The sequence below is a fragment of the Lepidochelys olivacea genome (genome assembly GCF_965140295.1).
Source record: "Lepidochelys olivacea isolate rLepOli2 genome assembly, chromosome: 13".
In the NCBI taxonomy this organism is placed as follows: Eukaryota; Metazoa; Chordata; order Testudines; family Cheloniidae; genus Lepidochelys; species Lepidochelys olivacea.
Window position 1 is genome coordinate 35036693 of NC_140423.1, and position 16697 is coordinate 35053389.

General features: G+C 68.2%; 1 protein-coding gene across 3 annotated transcripts; it reads left to right on the top strand.

Annotated features, from left to right (window-relative positions):
- The first annotated feature begins 41 nt into the window (after positions 1–41).
- On the top strand, positions 42–16255 carry OSGEP (O-sialoglycoprotein endopeptidase). 3 transcript variants are annotated; one of them, XM_084645922.1, is made up of 11 exons: positions 47–283; positions 10858–10977; positions 11138–11313; positions 11423–11518; positions 12933–12982; positions 13348–13426; positions 13540–13605; positions 13925–14015; positions 14409–14484; positions 15905–16003; positions 16078–16255. In XM_084645922.1, exons 1-11 carry the CDS (start codon positions 163–165, stop codon positions 16115–16117), a joined length of 1014 nt encoding a protein of 337 aa, XP_084502048.1. In that variant the 5' UTR covers positions 47–162; the 3' UTR covers positions 16118–16255. The 3 variants fall into 3 exon arrangements, with proteins under 3 accessions (XP_084502050.1, XP_084502049.1, XP_084502048.1); XM_084645923.1 differs by lacking the exon at positions 15905–16003 and having other exon boundaries at positions 44–283; XM_084645924.1 differs by lacking the exons at positions 12933–12982; positions 13348–13426 and having other exon boundaries at positions 42–283.
- Positions 16256–16697: the final 442 nt, after the last annotated feature.

Below are 16697 nucleotides of genomic sequence, written 5' to 3' on the forward strand. Positions count from 1 at the left end.
CGTGTCACGTGAGGCGGGAGCGGCCAGGAACTCCGGTGTCACGCGGGGCGGGAAGGAGCGTGGTCCTCGCGCTCCGGTGTCACGTGGGGTGAGACGGGCGGGGCTGCGTTGTGACTTAGCAGCGCGAGGACGCCGGGCTGCAGGCGCCGCGCCGGACCCGCCATGCCCGCGGTGACGGTGCTGGGGCTGGAAGGCAGCGCCAACAAGGTGGGGACGGGGCTGGTGCGGGACGGGCAGGTGCTGAGCAACCCCCGCCGGACCTTCGTGCCCGCGCCGGGCCAGGGTGAGCCGGGCCCCCCCGTCCTTACCCCTCCCCCCTTCCCCGGGCCCCCCCGTCCTTACCCCTCCCCTTCCCCGGGCCCCCCCGTCCTTACCCCTCCCCTTCCCCGGGCCCCCCCGTCCTTACCCCTCCCCCCTTACCGTCCTATCCCCGTCCTTACCCCTCCCCCCTTCCCCGGGCCCCCCCGTCCTTACCCCTCCCCCCTTCCCCGGGCCCCCCCGTCCTTACCCCTCCCCCCTTCCCCGGGCCCCCCCGTCCTTACCCCTCCCCCCCTTCCCCGGGCCCCCCCGTCCTTACCCATCCCCCCTTCCCCGGGCCCCCCCGTCCTTACCCCTCCCCCCCTTCCCCGGGCCCCCCGTCCTTACCCCTCCCCCCTTACCGTCCTATCCCCGTCCTTACCCCTCCCCCCTTCCCCGGGCCCCCCCCGTCCTTACCCCTCCCCTTCCCCGGGCCCCCCCCGTCCTTACCCATCCCCCCTTACCGTCCTATCCCCGTCCTTACCCCTCCCCTTCCCCGGGCCCCCCCGTCCTTACCCCTCCCCCCTTCCCCGGGCCCCCCCGTCCTTACCCCTCCCCCCCTTCCCCGGGCCCCCCCGTCCTTACCCATCCCCCCTTCCCCGGGCCCCCCCGTCCTTACCCCTCCCCCCCTTCCCCGGGCCCCCCCGTCCTTACCCCTCCCCCCTTACCGTCCTATCCCCGTCCTTACCCCTCCCCCCTTCCCCGGGCCCCCCCGTCCTTACCCATCCCCCCTTACCGTCCTATCCCCGTCCTTACCCCTCCCCCCTTCCCCGGGCCCCCCCGTCCTTACCCCTCCCCCCTTACCGTCCTATCCCCGTCCTTACCCCTCCCCTTCCCCGGGCCCCCCCGTCCTTACCCCTCCCCTTCCCCGGGCCCCCCCGTCCTTACCCATCCCCCCTTCCCCGGGCCCCCCCGTCCTTACCCCTCCCCCCTTCCCCGGGCCCCCCCGTCCTTACCCCTCCCCCCTTCCCCGGGCCCCCCCGTCCTTACCCCTCCCCCCTTCCCCGGGCCCCCCCGTCCTTACCCATCCCCCCTTATCGTCCTATCCCCGTCCTTACCCCTCCCCCCTTCCCCGGGCCCCCCCCCGTCCTTACCCCTCCCCCCTTCCCCGGGACCCCCGGCCTTACCCATCCCCCCTTACCGTCCTATCCCCGTCCTTACCCCTCCCCCCTTCCCCGGGCCCCCCCGTCCTTACCCCTCCCCCCTTACCGTCCTATCCCCGTCCTTACCCCTCCCCCCTTCCCCGGGCCCCCCCGTCCTTACCCCTCCCCCCTTCCCCGGGCCCCCCCGTCCTTACCCCTCCCCCCTTCCCCGGGCCCCCCCGTCCTTACCCCTCCCCCCTTCCCCGGGCCCCCCCGTCCTTACCCCTCCCCCCTTACCGTCCTATCCCCGTCCTTACCCCTCCCCCCTTCCCCGGGCCCCCCCGTCCTTACCCCTCCCCCCTTCCCCGGGCCCCCCCGTCCTTACCCCTCCCCCCTTCCCCGGGCCCCCCCGTCCTTACCCCTCCCCCCTTCCCCGGGCCCCCCCGTCCTTACCCCTCCCCCCTTCCCCGGGCCCCCCCGTCCTTACCCCTCCCCCCTTCCCCGGGCCCCCCCCGTCCTTACCCCTCCCCCCTTACCGTCCTATCCCCGTCCTTACCCCTCCCCTTCCCCGGGCCCCCCCCGTCCTTACCCCTCCCCTTCCCCGGGCCCCCCCCGTCCTTACCCATCCCCCCTTACCGTCCTATCCCCGTCCTTACCCCTCCCCCCTTCCCCGGGCCCCCCGGTCCTTACCCCTCCCCCCTTCCCCGGGCCCCCCGGTCCTTACCCCTCCCCCCTTCCCCGGGCCCCCCCGTCCTTACCCCTCCCCCCTTCCCCGGGCCCCCCCCGTCCTTACCCCTCCCCCCTTACCGTCCTATCCCCGTCCTTACCCCTCCCCTTCCCCGGGCCCCCCCCGTCCTTACCCCTCCCCTTCCCCGGGCCCCCCCCGTCCTTACCCATCCCCCCTTACCGTCCTATCCCCGTCCTTACCCCTCCCCTTCCCCGGGCCCCCCCGTCCTTACCCATCCCCCCTTACCGTCCTATCCCCGTCCTTACCCCTCCCCTTCCCCGGGCCCCCCCCGTCCTTACCCCTCCCCTTCCCCGGGCCCCCCCCGTCCTTACCCATCCCCCCTTACCGTCCTATCCCCGTCCTTACCCATCCCCCCCCCGGGCCCCCCGTCCTTACCCATCCCCCCCCCGGGCCTCCCCGTCCTTACCCATCCGCGCCCCTCCCCTTCCCCGGCCCCCCCGTCCTTACCCATCCCCCCCGGACCCCCCCGTCCTTACCCATCCGCGCCCCTCCCCTTCCCTGGCCCCCACGTCCTTACCCATCCCCCCCCAGGCCTCCCCGTCCTTACCCATCCCCCCTTACCGTCCTATCCCCGTCCTTACCCCTCCCCCCTTCCCCGGGCCCCCCCGTCCTTACCCCTCCCCCCTTCCCCGGGCCCCCCCGTCCTTACCCCTCCCCCCTTCCCCGGGCCCCCCCGTCCTTACCCCTCCCCCCTTACAGTCCTATCCCCCTCCTTACCCCTCCCCCCTTCCCCGGGCCCCCCCGTCCTTACCCCTCCCCCCTTACCGTCCTATCCCCGTCCTTACCCCTCCCCTTCCCCGGGCCCCCCCGTCCTTACCCCTCCCCTTCCCCGGGCCCCCCCGTCCTTACCCCTCCCCTTCCCCGGGCCCCCCCGTCCTTACCCATCCCCCCTTACCGTCCTATCCCCGTCCTTACCCCTCCCCCCTTCCCCGGGCCCCCCCGTCCTTACCCCTCCCCCCTTCCCCGGGCCCCCCCGTCCTTACCCCTCCCCTTCCCCGGGCCCCCCCGTCCTTACCCATCCCCCCTTACCGTCCTATCCCCGTCCTTACCCCTCCCCTTCCCCGGGCCCCCCCGTCCTTACCCCTCCCCTTCCCCGGGCCCCCCCGTCCTTACCCCTCCCCCCTTACCGTCCTATCCCCCTCCTTACCCCTCCCCCCTTCCCCGGGCCCCCCCGTCCTTACCCCTCCCCCTTTCCCCGGGCCCCCCCGTCCTTACCCCTCCCCCTTTCCCCGGGCCCCCCCGTCCTATCCCCGTCCTTACCCCTCCCCCCTTCCCCGGGCCCCCCCGTCCTTACCCCTCCCCCCTTCCCCGGGCCCCCCCGTCCTTACCCATCCCCCCTTACCGTCCTATCCCCGTCCTTACCCCTCCCCCCTTCCCCGGGCCCCCCCGTCCTTACCCCTCCCCCCTTACCGTCCTATCCCCGTCCTTACCCCTCCCCTTCCCCGGGCCCCCCCGTCCTTACCCCTCCCCTTCCCCGGGCCCCCCCGTCCTTACCCATCCCCCCTTACCGTCCTATCCCCGTCCTTACCCCTCCCCCCTTCCCCGGGCCCCCCCGTCCTTACCCCTCCCCCCTTCCCCGGGCCCCCCGTCCTTACCCCTCCCCCCTTACCGTCCTATCCCCGTCCTTACCCCTCCCCCCTTCCCCGGGCCCCCCCGTCCTTACCCCTCCCCCCTTCCCCGGGCCCCCCCGTCCTTACCCATCCCCCCTTACCGTCCTATCCCCGTCCTTACCCCTCCCCCCTTCCCCGGGCCCCCCCGTCCTTACCCCTCCCCCCTTCCCCGGGCCCCCCCGTCCTTACCCATCCCCCCTTACCGTCCTATCCCCGTCCTTACCCCTCCCCCCTTCCCCGGGCCCCCCCGTCCTTACCCCTCCCCCCTTACCGTCCTATCCGAGTCCTTACCCCTCCCCCCTTCCCCGGGCCCCCCCGTCCTTACCCCTCCCCCCTTCCCCGGGCCCCCCCCGTCCTTACCCATCCCCCCTTACCGTCCTATCCCCGTCCTTACCCCTCCCCCCTTCCCCGGGCCCCCCCGTCCTTACCCATCCCCCCTTACCGTCCTATCCCCGTCCTTACCCATCCCCCCCCGGGCCTCCCCGTCCTTACCCATCCGCGCCCCTCCCCTTCCCCGGCCCCCCCGTCCTTACCCATCCCCCCCGGACCCCCCCGTCCTTACCCATCCGCGCCCCTCCCCTTCCCCGGCCCCCACGTCCTTACCCATCCCCCCCCAGGCCTCCCCGTCCTTACCCATCCCCCCTTACCGTCCTATCCCCGTCCTTACCCCTCCCCTTCCCCGGGCCCCCCCATCCTTACCCCTCCCCTTCCCCGGGCCCCCCCGTCCTTACCCATCCCCCCTTACCGTCCTATCCCCGTCCTTACCCCTCCCCTTCCCCGGGCCCCCCCGTCCTTACCCCTCCCCCCTTACCGTCCTATCCCTGTCCTTACCCCTCCCCTTCCCCGGGGCCCCCCGTCCTTACCCCTCCCCCCTTACCGTCCTATCCCTGTCCTTACCCCTCCCCTTCCCCGGGCCCCCCCGTCCTTACCCATCCCCCCCGGGCCCCCCCGTCCTTACCCATCCCCCCTTACCGTCCTATCCCTGTCCTTACCCATCCGCGCCCCTCCCCTTCCCCGGGCCCCCCCGTCCTTACCCCTCCCCTTCCCCGGGCCCCCCCGTCCTTACCCATCCCCCCTTACCGTCCTATCCCCGTCCTTACCCCTCCCCCCCCCGGGCCCCCCGTCCTTACCCATCCTCCCCGTCCTTACCCATCCGCGCCCCTCCCCTTCCCCGGGCCCCCCCCGTCCTTACCCCTCCCCTTCCCCGGGCCCCCCCGTCCTTACCCCTCCCCCCTTACCGTCCTATCCCCGTCCTTACCCCTCCCCCCTTACCGTCCTATCCCCGTCCTTACCCCTCCCCCCACCGGGCCCCCTGTCCTTACCCATCCCCCCCCCGGGCCTCCCCGTCCTTACCCATCCCCCCCTCCCCTTCCCCGGGCCCCCCCGTCCTTACCCCTCCCCTTCCCCGGGCCCCCCCCCGTCCTTACCCCTCCCCCCTTACCGTCCTATCCCCGTCCTTACCCCTCCCCCCACCGGGCCCCCTGTCCTTACCCATCCCCCCCCCGGGCCTCCCCGTCCTTACCCATCCGCGCCCCTCCCCTTCCCCGGCCCCCCTGTCCTTACCCATCCCCCCCGGACCCTCCCGTCCTTACCCATCCCCGTCCTTACCCCTCCCCTTCCCCGGGCCCCCCCGTCCTTACCCCTCCCCCCTTACCGTCCTATCCCCGTCCTTACCCCTCCCCTTCCCCGGGCCCCCCCGTCCTTACCCCTCCCCCCTTACCCTCCTATCCCCGTCCTTACCCCTCCCCCCTTACCCTCCTATCCCCGTCCTTACCCCTCCCCTTCCCCGGGCCCCCCTGTCCTTACCCCTCCCCCCTTACCGTCCTATCCCCGTCCTTACCCATCCCCCCCCCGGGCCCCCCCGTCCTTACCCATCCCCCCCCCGGGCCCCCCCGTCCTTACCCATCCCCCCCCCGGGCCTCCCCGTCCTTACCCATCCGCGCCCCTCCCCTTCCCCGGGCCCCCCCCCCCGTCCTTACCCCTCCCCTTCCCCGGGCCCCCCGTCCTTACCCCTCCCCCCTTACCGTCCTATCCCTGTCCTTACCCCTCCCCCCTTACCGTCCTATCCCTGTCCTTACCCCTCCCCTTTCCCGGGCCCCCCGTCCTTACCCATCCCCCCTTACCGTCCTATCCCCGTCCTTACCCATCCCCCCCCTGGGCCTCCCCGTCCTTACCCATCCGCGCCCCTCCCCTTCCCCGGGCCCCCCCCCGTCCTTACCCCTCCCCTTCCCCGGGCCCCCCCCCCGTCCTTACCCCTCCCCCCTTACCGTCCTATCCCCGTCCTTACCCATCCCCCCCGGGCCCCCCCGTCCTTACCCATCCCCCCCCGGGCCTCCACGTCCTTACCCATCCGCGCCCCTCCCCTTCCCCGGCCCCCCCGTCCTTACCCATCCCCCCTTACCGTCCTATCCCCGTCCTTACCCATCCCCCCTTACCGTCCTATCCCCGTCCTTACCCCTCCCCTTCCCCGGGCCCCCCCGTCCTTACCCCTCCCCTTCCCCGGGCCCCCCCGTCCTTACCCCTCCCCTTCCCCGGGCCCCCCCGTCCTTACCCCTCCCCCCTTACTGTCCTATCCCCGTCCTTACCCCTCCCCTTCCCCGGGGCCCCCCGTCCTTACCCCTCCCCTTCCCCGGGGCCCCCCGTCCTTACCCATCCCCCCCGGACTCCCCCGTCCTTACCCATCCGCGCCCCTCCCCTTCCCCGGGCCCCCCCCGTCCTTACCCCTCCCCTTCCCCGGGCCCCCCCCGTCCTTACCCCTCCCCCCTTACCGTCCTATCCCCGTCCTTACCCCTCCCCCCACCGGGCCCCCTGTCCTTACCCATCCCCCCCCGGGCCTCCCCGTCCTTACCCATCCGCGCCCCTCCCCTTCCCCGGCCCCCCTGTCCTTACCCATCCCCCCCGGACCCCCCCGTCCTTACCCATCCCCGTCCTTACCCCTCCCCTTCCCCGGGCCCCCCCGTCCTTACCCCTCCCCCCTTACCGTCCTATCCCCGTCCTTACCCCTCCCCTTCCCCGGGCCCCCCCGTCCTTACCCCTCCCCCCTTACCCTCCTATCCCCGTCCTTACCCCTCCCCCCTTACCCTCCTATCCCTGTCCTTACCCCTCCCCTTCCCCGGGCCCCCCTGTCCTTACCCCTCCCCTTCCCCGGGCCCCCCTGTCCTTACCCCTCCCCTTCCCCGGGCCCCCCGTCCTTACCCATCCCCCCTTACCGTCCTATCCCCGTCCTTACCCATCCCCCCCCCGGGCGCCCCCGTCCTTACCCATCCCCCCCCCGGGCGCCCCCGTCCTTACCCATCCCCCCCCCCGGGCCCCCCCGTCCTTACCCATCCGCGCCCCTCCCCTTCCCCGGGCCCCCCCCCATCCTTACCCCTCCCCTTCCCCGGGCCCCCCCCCGTCCTTACCCCTCCCCCCTTACCGTCCTATCCCTGTCCTTACCCCTCCCCCCTTACCGTCCTATCCCCGTCCTTACCCCTCCCCTTCCCTGGGCCCCCCCGTCCTTACCCATCCGCGCCCCTCCCCTTCCCCGGGCCCCCCCCCCCGTCCTTACCCCTCCCCTTCCCCGGGCCCCCCCCCGTCCTTACCCCTCCCCTTCCCCGGGCCCCCCCCCCGTCCTTACCCCTCCCCCCCCGGGCCTCCACGTCCTTACCCATCCGCGCCCCTCCCCTTCCCCGGCCCCCCCGTCCTTACCCCTCCCCCCCGGGCCCCCCCGTCCTTACCCCTCCCCCCTTACTGTCCTATCCCCGTCCTTACCCATCCCCCCCCCGGGCCCCCCCGTCCTTACCCATCCGCGCCCCTCCCCTTCCCCGCCCCCCCCGTCCTTACCCCTCCCCCCCCGGGCCTCCCTGTCCTTACCCATCCGCGCCCCTCCCCTTCCCCGGCCCCCTGTCCTTACCCATCCCCCCTTACCGTCCTATCCCCGTCCTTACCCATCCCCCCTTACCGTCCTATCCCCGTCCTTACCCCTCCCCTTCCCCGGGCCCCCCCGTCCTTACCCCTCCCCTTCCCCGGGCCCCCCCGTCCTTACCCCTCCCCCCTTACCGTCCTATCCCCGTCCTTACCCATCCCCCCCGGGCCCCCCTGTCCTTACCCATCCGCGCACCTCCCTTTCCCCGGCCCCCCCGTCCTTACCCATCCCCTCCCGGGCCCCCCCGTCCTTACCCATCCGCGCCCCTCCCCTTCCCCGGGCCCCCCCGTCCTTACCCATCCGCGCCCCTCCCCTTCCCCGGGCCCCCCCGTCCTTACCCATCCCCCCCCGGGCCTCCCCGTCCTTACCTATCCCCCCTTACCGTCCTATCCCCGTCCTTACCCCTCCCCTTCCCCGGGCCCCCCCGTCCTTACCCATCCCCCCTTAACGTCCTATCCCCGTCCTTACCCATCCGCGCCCCTCCCCTTCCCCGGGCCCCCCCGTCCTTACCCATCCCCTCCCCGGGTCCCCCCGTCCTTACCCATCCGCGCCCCTCCCCTTCCCCAGGCCCCCCCGTCCTTACCCATCCCCCCCGGACCCCCCCGTCCTTACCCATCCGCGCCCCTCCCCTTCCCCGGCCCCCCCCTCCTTACCCCTCCCCTTCCCCGGCCCTCCCCGTCCTTACCCCTCCCCCCCTTACCCCTCCCCTTCCCCGGGCCCCCCCGTCCTTACCCATCTGCGCCCCTCCCCTTCCCCGGCCCCCCCGTCCTTACCCATCCCCCCCCCCGGGCCCCCCCGTCCTTACCCATCCGCGCCCCTCCCCTTCCCCGGCCCCCCATCCGCGCCCTTCCCCGGCCCCCCATCCGCGCCCTTCCCCGGCCCCCCATCCGCGCCCTTCCCCGGCCCCCCATCCGCGCCCCTCCCCTTCCCCGGCCCCCCATCCGCGCCCCTCCCCTTCCCCGGGCCCCCCCGTCCTTACCCCTCCCCTTCCCCGGGCCCCCCCGTCCTTACCCATCCCCCCTTACTGTCCTATCCCCGTCCTTTCCCATCCCCCCCCGGGCCCCCCCCCGTCCTTTCCCATCCCCCCCCGGGCCCCCCCCCGTCCTTTCCCATCCCCCCCCGGGCCCTCCCCGTCCTTACCTATCCCCCCTTACCGTCCTATCCCCGTCCTTACCCATCCCCCCCGGGCCTCCCCGTCCTTACCCATCCCCCCCGGGCCTCCCCGTCCTTACCCATCCGCGCCCCTCCTCTTCCCCGGGCCTCCCCGTCCTTACCCATCCCCCCCCGGGCCTCCCCGTCCTTACCCATCCGCGCCCCTCCCCTTCCCCGGGCCCCCCTGTCCTTACCCATCCCCCCCTGCGCCCCTCCCCTTCCCCGGGCCCCCCCGTCCTTACCCATCCCCCCCCGGGCCTTCCCGTCCTTACCCATCCACGCCCCTCCCCTTCCCCGGGCCCCCCGTCCTTACCTATCCCCCCTTACCGTCCTATCCCCGTCCTTACCCCTCCCCTTCCCCGGGCCTCCCCGTCCTTACCCATCCGCGCCCCTCCCCGTCCCCGGGCCCCCCGTCCTTACCCATCCCCCCCCGGGCCTCCCCGTCCTTACCCATCCGCGCCCCTCCCCTTCCCCGGGCCCCCCTGTCCTTACCTATCCCCCCTTACCGTCCTATCCCCGTCCTTACCCATCCCCCCCCCTGCGCCCCCCCGTCCTTACCCATCCCCCCCCTGCGCCCCCCCATCCTTACCCATCCCCCCTGCGCCCCCCCGTCCTTACCCATCCCCCCCTGTCCTTACCCCTGTCCTTACCCATGCCCCCCCGTCCTTACCCCTCCCATCCCCCCGGCCCCCCCTGTCCTTACCCATCCGCGCCCCTCCCCCCCGCGCCCTCCTGTCCTTACCCATCCGCGCCCCTCCCCCCCGCGCCCTCCTGTCCTTACCCATCCCCCCCCGTGCCCCTCCCCTTCCCCGGGCCTCCCCGTCCTTACCCATCCCTCCCCTGGGACCCTTCCCCCCCCCGGGCCTCCCCGTCCCTTCCCATCCCCATCTTTCCTTCGTCTGTCCCCCAGCCCCCATACACATAGACAGACACACACACACACACCCAGCCCGGGCCTCCCTGTCCTTACCCATCCGCCCCCCATTCCTCCTGCGCCCCTACCCTGCTCTGGGACCTCCCCCCCCACAGGCCTCCCCGTCCTTACCCATCCCCATCCTCCCTCTGTCTGCCCCCTATCCCTCCTGCGCCCCACGCCGAGACGTGCCCCACCCTGAGACACTCCCCGTCCTTACTGGTCCTACCCTGCCCTGCGACCCTCCCCCCCCCCCCCCGGGGCTTCCCTGTCCTTACCCATCCCCATTGCCCTTCTGTCCGCCCCACTGCCCCGATACACACCCACCCCAGGCCTCCCCCAGGAGCTCCCCGTTGCGAGCCTCCCCGGGACCCCTGCTGGGACCCCCAGTCCTTTACCCATCCTCCCTCCGTCCGCCCCGCCCCAGGACCCCCAACCTCTCCCCTGATCCCCATCCCTCCTGTGCCCCTCCCCCCCCCCGGGGCCTCCCCAGGACTTCCGCTGGGACCCCCCCATCCTTACTCATTTCTTCCTCCATCGGCCTCCCCAGGACCCTGCCTGGGCCTCCCAATCCTGAGCCGCTCTGGGACTCTCGCTGGGACCCCCCCCCCATCCTTACCCATCCATCCACTGTCCACCCCCCCACCCCGGGACCCCCCAACCTCCGCCCTGATCCCATTCCCCCTGTGCCCCTACCCTGCTCTGGGACCCCCCACTGGCCTCCCCATCGCGAGCCTCCCCGGGACCCCTGCTGGGACCTCCTTCGTCCTTACTCATTTCCCCCTCCATCCCCATCCCGCCTGGGCCTCCCCATCCCGAGCCTCGCTGGGACCCCTCCCTTTCCTTACCCATCTTCCCAACGTCCACCCTCCTACCCCGGGACCCCCCCAACCTCCCCCCTGGGCTGTCTCTCCTCCCTGAATCTGGCCTCCCATTCAACCCCCTCCCCGTGACGGACACCCCACTCCAGGCCAGGGTGAATCCAGGCTTCCTGACCCCCCCCATATCCCCCTTCCCCATTGCTCTGGGCCAGGATGAGTCTGGTTCTCTTCTCCAGGCCCCTCCATCTGATCCCTTTTATTCCCCCCATCCAGCCCTCCCCCATTTGGTCCCTGACAGCTCCACCCCTTGACGCTGTCTCTCTGGGGCAGGGTTCCTGCCGGGGCAGACAGCGAGGCACCACCAGGGCTGTGTGCTGGCCCTTTTGCAGGAAGCTCTACAGGAGGCAGGGCTGGAGTCTGCAGATGTGGACTGTGTGGCCTACACCAAGGGTGAGTGTGAGTGGGGCAGGGGGCGGAGGCTACTCCCAGGGTGAGGGGGCAGGGCCTGTGCCCAGGATGAGTGGGGGTGTGGGTGGATGCCCAGGGTGAGTGGGGGTGTGTGTGGGTGGCTCCCCGAGGGCCCCGTGCTGACCCAGTGCTCTCCCTACAGGCCCCGGCATGGGTGCCCCACTGGTGACTGTGGCCGTGGTGGCCCGGACATTGGCCCAGCTCTGGAACAAGCCCCTGCTGGGCGTCAATCACTGTGTGGGCCACATTGAGATGGGCCGGCTGATCACAGGCGCCCAGAACCCCACTGTGCTGTATGTCAGTGGGGGCAACACCCAGGTAGGGCTGGCGCTCCCCCTCCCCACCCAGCGCTACACTGGGCCCTCACCCGGGAGATCCCAGCAGCCCTGCACACTGCACATCCCACCGCTCTGCTCCTCTCACCCAGGTCATCGCATACTCGGAGCGCCGGTATCGCATCTTCGGGGAGACCATCGACATCGCCGTGGGCAACTGCCTGGACCGCTTTGCCCGTGTGCTGAAGGTGAGAGGGCAGTGGGGAGCCAGAGGGCTGGGAGTCAGGACTCCTGGGTTCTATCCCTGGCTCTGGGAGGGGAGTGAGGGTCTGGTGATTAGAGTAGAGGGGGCTGGGAGCCAGGACAGCTGGGTTCTGTTCTCATTAAGTGAATCACCCAGAGTTTCTCTGTTGCCTGATTGTGGCACTTCAACATTAACCAGTTTTTGGTATTTAATTTCCTCGCTTTTTAAAAAGACAAGGTGACAGCCCTGAGAGAAAACTTCCCCAATCCCCCTGGTTCCTTCCCTAGCAACGTTTAGCGACAGCAACTTTGGAGAAATACTGCTTCAAGAGTCACATGACTCCAAGTTCTGGTGTGTTTTAGGGTGAAGTTGTTGTTTTTAAATGTAAGGAAATTTCAGATTAGTGTTGGTTTTATGCACACACTCGTCAAAAAATATTCAGTGCGATTTGGAACTTAACCTAAGATTTTTGGAGTGGAATTTCCTTGCTTTTTTTCTAAAAACAAACAAGAATTTTCTTTGTTTAAAAAGCAACCAAACTAACTCACAATTTTATTCTCTTTATAATCCAAGAATACTACACAAAATCCAACAATTTTTAGCTTTTTCTCATGGAAAATAGGACTTGAAATCAATCTCTATCACAAACATTCTATATCCTTCCATTTTTTAAAAACCTCAAACCCAATTTCCTGTATTTCTTGTAAAATCCTTTTCTTCCCTGTGGCAGGAGTAACTGAAGATGAGATTTTCTGGCATGGAATTTCTTTGCTTTTTAAGGAAAACCATAACTTTTGTTCTCCTTCTCCCTGAAATTGGGGAAATTAAATGCCAAAATCTAAGGTTAATGGGAACTTTATAGTCAGACATTTCCAACTAAGGCTAGTATAAAATTAAATACTTTTGTCAAATAATCTGCACTCACTTAGTTGGAGACTTTGCATGGATTTTAAACTTAATCTAAGATTTTTGGCATTCAGTTTTCTGCTTTTAAGAGCTAGGAGTGGGCTGTGGAAATCTTCAGCACTAACTGAGGTTCTTGGCCGAGAATTTCCTTTTTTGTTTGCAAGTGAAGTAGAAAACGATTGAGATTTAGCAGTAAATCTATACAGAGCTTTGGCAAAGGGGCCCCAGGCTTTGTTCCCCTCCCTGTAGCTCAAAACGGCGGGGACTGATTTGACCAGAATCCTACCCGAATACCCCCCTACCCTGAGCCCCGCTGTAGGAAAGGTTTTGGCCTGAAAGGAGTTGGTGTCTTCAAGTTACACCCCCCCCCCCCCGCCCCCGAATGGACCAAAGCGGGAGGAGGGAGGGGTTGGTTACTGTAGGGTCTGGGGGGCTCAGAGGTTGGGATGGGGCCTTCTGGTACCCCCACATCCAGCCTTACCCCCCCCCCCCTTGGTGTCTCCTCCTCCTAGATATCCAATGACCCCAGCCCTGGCTATAACATCGAACAGATGGCAAAGAAGTGAGTAGGACCAGCTCCGGGAGGGGAGTGGGGTCCAGGGAATTGGAGTGGGGCTGGGAGGCAGGACTCCGGGGTTATATCCCTGGCTCTGAGGGCAGTGGGATCTACTAGTTAGAGCAGTGGGAGGGGGCTGGGAGGCAGGACTCCGGGGTTATATCCCTGGCTCTGAGGGCAGTGGAATCTACTAGTTAGAGCAGTGGGAGGGGGCTGGGAGGCAGGACTCCGGGGTTATATCCCTGGCTCTGAGGGCAGTGGAATCTACTAGTTAGAGCAGTGGGAGGGGGCTGGGAGGCAGGACTCTGGGGTTATATCACTGGCTCTGGGAGAGTCTAACAAAGTCTTCCCTCCCCCCTCCCCCCCCCCAGGGGACAAAAGTTGGTGGAGCTGCCCTACACAGTGAAGGGAATGGATGTGTCCTTCTCAGGGATCCTGTCCCACATAGAGGTGAGGAACCCAGGAGTCCTGGCTCCCAGCCCTTGCTCTACCCACTAGCCACCACTCCCCTCCCTCAGCTGGAAGGGATCCCAGGAGCCCTGAACCCTCTCTCTGCCCTGTAGGAGGTGGCTCACAAGATGCTGGCATCAGGAGAATGCACCCCAGAGGATCTCTGCTTCTCTCTCCAGGTGAGGAACAGCCCAGCTCAGGGCCGGGAGAGCAGGGGCTGCAGGTTGAGAGTTACGAGCACCATTCCTGGATATCAGAAGGTGGGGACTATGGGTTGGGAGTGAGAAGCACCATGGGAGCTGGGGAAGGGGGCTGAGAATCTGGAGTGAGGAGCACTATGGGAGTTGTGGGGCCGGGCTGCAGGTCGGGAGCGAGCAGCACTGAGGCAGGGGGGCTGCGGGTTGGGAGCGAGCAGCACTGGGGCGGGGGGGGGGGGGGGGCTGCGGGTCGGGAGTGAGCAGGACTGTCCTAGCTGCGCCGCCCCCCCTCTCCCCCCAGGAGACGCTCTTCGCGATGCTGGTGGAGATCACGGAGCGGGCCATGGCGCACTGCGGCTCACAGGAGGCCCTCATCGTGGGCGGTGTCGGCTGTACGTGCCAGGACCGTGGGGGATGCAGAAAGGATCACTGCATGGGAACCCTGACTTCCCCCTGTCCCCATACCTACCCCCCCACTTGCCCCCTGCCTCCATCCTAGTGCACCCAGCCTCCCCCTCAACCCCCACTGGGTTCGCTGCCCTAGGGCAGCGGCTTTCTGGGCTCTCCCCCACAGTCCTGGCAGGCGCAGCCTGGGGCTAGTGCCCCAGGCTCAACTGAGGCCATTGCAGCTTATGTCACTTGTGACCTGAGATTGGGGTCTCAGCTTGAAACCTGCCCCCTCCCCAGGTGTCACCCACCCCACCCCAGCGTGTGCCCTCCCAGCTCTAATCCTGCCCCCTCCCCCAGTGTCTCCCCCCCAGCTCTAACCTTGTCCTCTTCCTCAGGTAACATGCGGCTGCAGGAGATGATGCAGATCATGTGTGCAGAGAGGGGAGCCAAGCTGTTTGCTACAGATGAGAGGTACTGACTGCCCCGCCCGTCAGCTCGCCCTGCAGAGCTGGGGTCCCAGCAACCCCTCAGTCTGCCTTAGCTTGGTGGGAGAGGTGGAATTATCCCCTTAGACAGGAGCTCTAGGATTCCCCATGAGGATTCTGGACTATGGTGCTTTAGGGCATTGGCACCCCTACCCCGGAGTCAGGAGAGAACCCAGGAGTCCTGGCTCCCAACCCCCCTCCTCCTGTCTCTAACCACTAGACCAGGCCTGCACAACTTGTAAAGCGGCTAGGGCCATATTACTCCAAAGAAAACAGCTGAGGGCCGAACCCCCCAGCGCCGCCCTGCCGAAACAGCTGTGGGCTGAAAAGGAAGGGGGGGTGATAATTTAAAAAATTGTTTGATTTAATTGAAAAATTCTTAATAAAGTATTTTAATTTTTTTAATGAATCATGGAATTTGGGTAGGGGGAGGAGGTCTGGGGTGCAGGGCCTGGGTTGGGGCAGGGGATTGCGGTGTAGGACGGTTGAGAGGTTGGGCTCTGGGATGGAGTCTGGGGTGCAGGCTCTGGGATGGAGTTTGGGTGCTGGGTGCAGGCTCTGGGCTGGGGCACAGGGTGGGGTGCAGGATGAGTGGAGGGATGCAGGCTCTGGGAGGGAGTTTGGGGGCAGGGGAGGGGGTGGTGGGTGCTGGGGGCGGGAGGGGAGGACTGCCATCACATGTGGCTTCCTTCCTCCCCTGCTGCCTCTCACCGTAGCCTCACTGGGGGTGGGGGATGAGGCTACCCCTTCCCCAGTGTTGGGCAGGAGTGGGGGCTGGGGGGGTGGATCACAGGGTCAAACACTCACCGAAGCCCCAGCAGCTGCTCAGGTGAGTCACAGATCCACTCCAGATGTCTCCCACTGCCGGAAGCCCCCTCGGGGTCTGGAGCTGGGGGAGGGGAGGGCTGCCAAGCATGTGTGCCCCCTCGTTCTCCCCCTCCCCCTCCTGAGGTGTGGTAGCAGCAGCAGCAGCCGCCTCAGCCTGCTGCCGGCCTTGCTCTTGTGCTGTGCTGTAGCTGCCAGCAACGGAGGCGAGGGAGAGCCGTGCTGCTTTCACTCGGGCAGGGGTGCTCCGAGGGCAGGCGGAGGCCTGGGACGTTCCAGACAGGGCCGGTGGAGAGATGCAGCTCCAAACATTGGTGGAGCAGGGCTCCCAGCCCTGAATATTCCTGGAGCCCAGGCACCGCTAGAGGATATAACTCGCTGCCCCTACTCACCCCCCATGAGCTGCACAGTGAGCCCACATGGGCCGCATGTTGTGCAGGCCTGCACTAGACCCTACTCCCCTCCCAGAGTTGGGGATAGAACCCAGGGGTCCTGGCTCCCAGCCCCCTGCTCTAACCACTAGCCCCCATGCCCCGCTGCCTACAGGAGGTCTCATCTCCCTCCCCCACCCCCATCCCCAGGTTCTGCATTGACAATGGGGCCATGATTGCACAGGCCGGCTGGGAGATGTTCCGCACGGGGCAGGTGACGCAGCTAGAGGATTCATGGATCACGCAGAGGTAGAGAAGGGGGAAGTGCGGGGGGGGAGGCCTCAGCAGTGGGGCAGCCCCCTGACTCTCTCTCCTCCCCACAGGTACCGAACAGATGAAGTGGAGGTGACCTGGCGCGAATAACCCCTTCCCTCCCATGCAGAGGATGGGCCCCAAAGCGGCTGCTGCGCCCGGCCTGCGCAGAGCAGGGCGTCCGCGGCTGGAGGGTCCCGCTGGCTGGAACTCGGCCCTAACACACAATAAAGACTTCGGCTTTTGTAACTGGGATTCCTTTCCTGAACCCTGGGGGCTGGACAGGGAGTGGCTTCTGGGCCTGGCCCCAGCACCACAGCGGGCCCCACTCAGCCTGAAACCTGCCAGCGGGGCAATGAGTTGGGGTACTCAGCCTGCCTTCCTAGCTACCACGGGCTGGGCTAGCATGGGCTGCAGGTCAGGAGTAAGGAGTACCAGCAGAGCTGCGGGGGAGCCCAGGGATGGGCTAGGAGGGGGCTGCGGGTCGGGAGTGAGGGGCACCGGCAGAGCTGGTGTGGGGGCAGGGTTCGGCTAGCATGGGCTGCAGGTCAGGACTCAGGCACTGGCAGAGCTGCGGGGAGCTGGGCTAGCAGGGGCTGCGGGTTGGGAGTGAGGGGCGCTGGCAGAGCGGGGGGTGGGGGGGCCAGGGGCTGCAGGTCAGGAGTGAGGGGCACCTGCAGAGCTGGGGAGG

Coding starts and splice junctions, on each gene's coding strand:
- OSGEP (XM_084645922.1), top strand. CDS start 163: ATGCCCGCGGTGACGGTGCTGGGGCTGGAAGGCAGCGCCAACAAGGTG. Junction 14,485..15,904: donor CTGTTTGCTACAGATGAGAG/GTACTGACTGCC, acceptor CCCCATCCCCAG/GTTCTGCATTGACAATGGGG. Junction 16,004..16,077: donor GATTCATGGATCACGCAGAG/GTAGAGAAGGGG, acceptor TCCTCCCCACAG/GTACCGAACAGATGAAGTGG.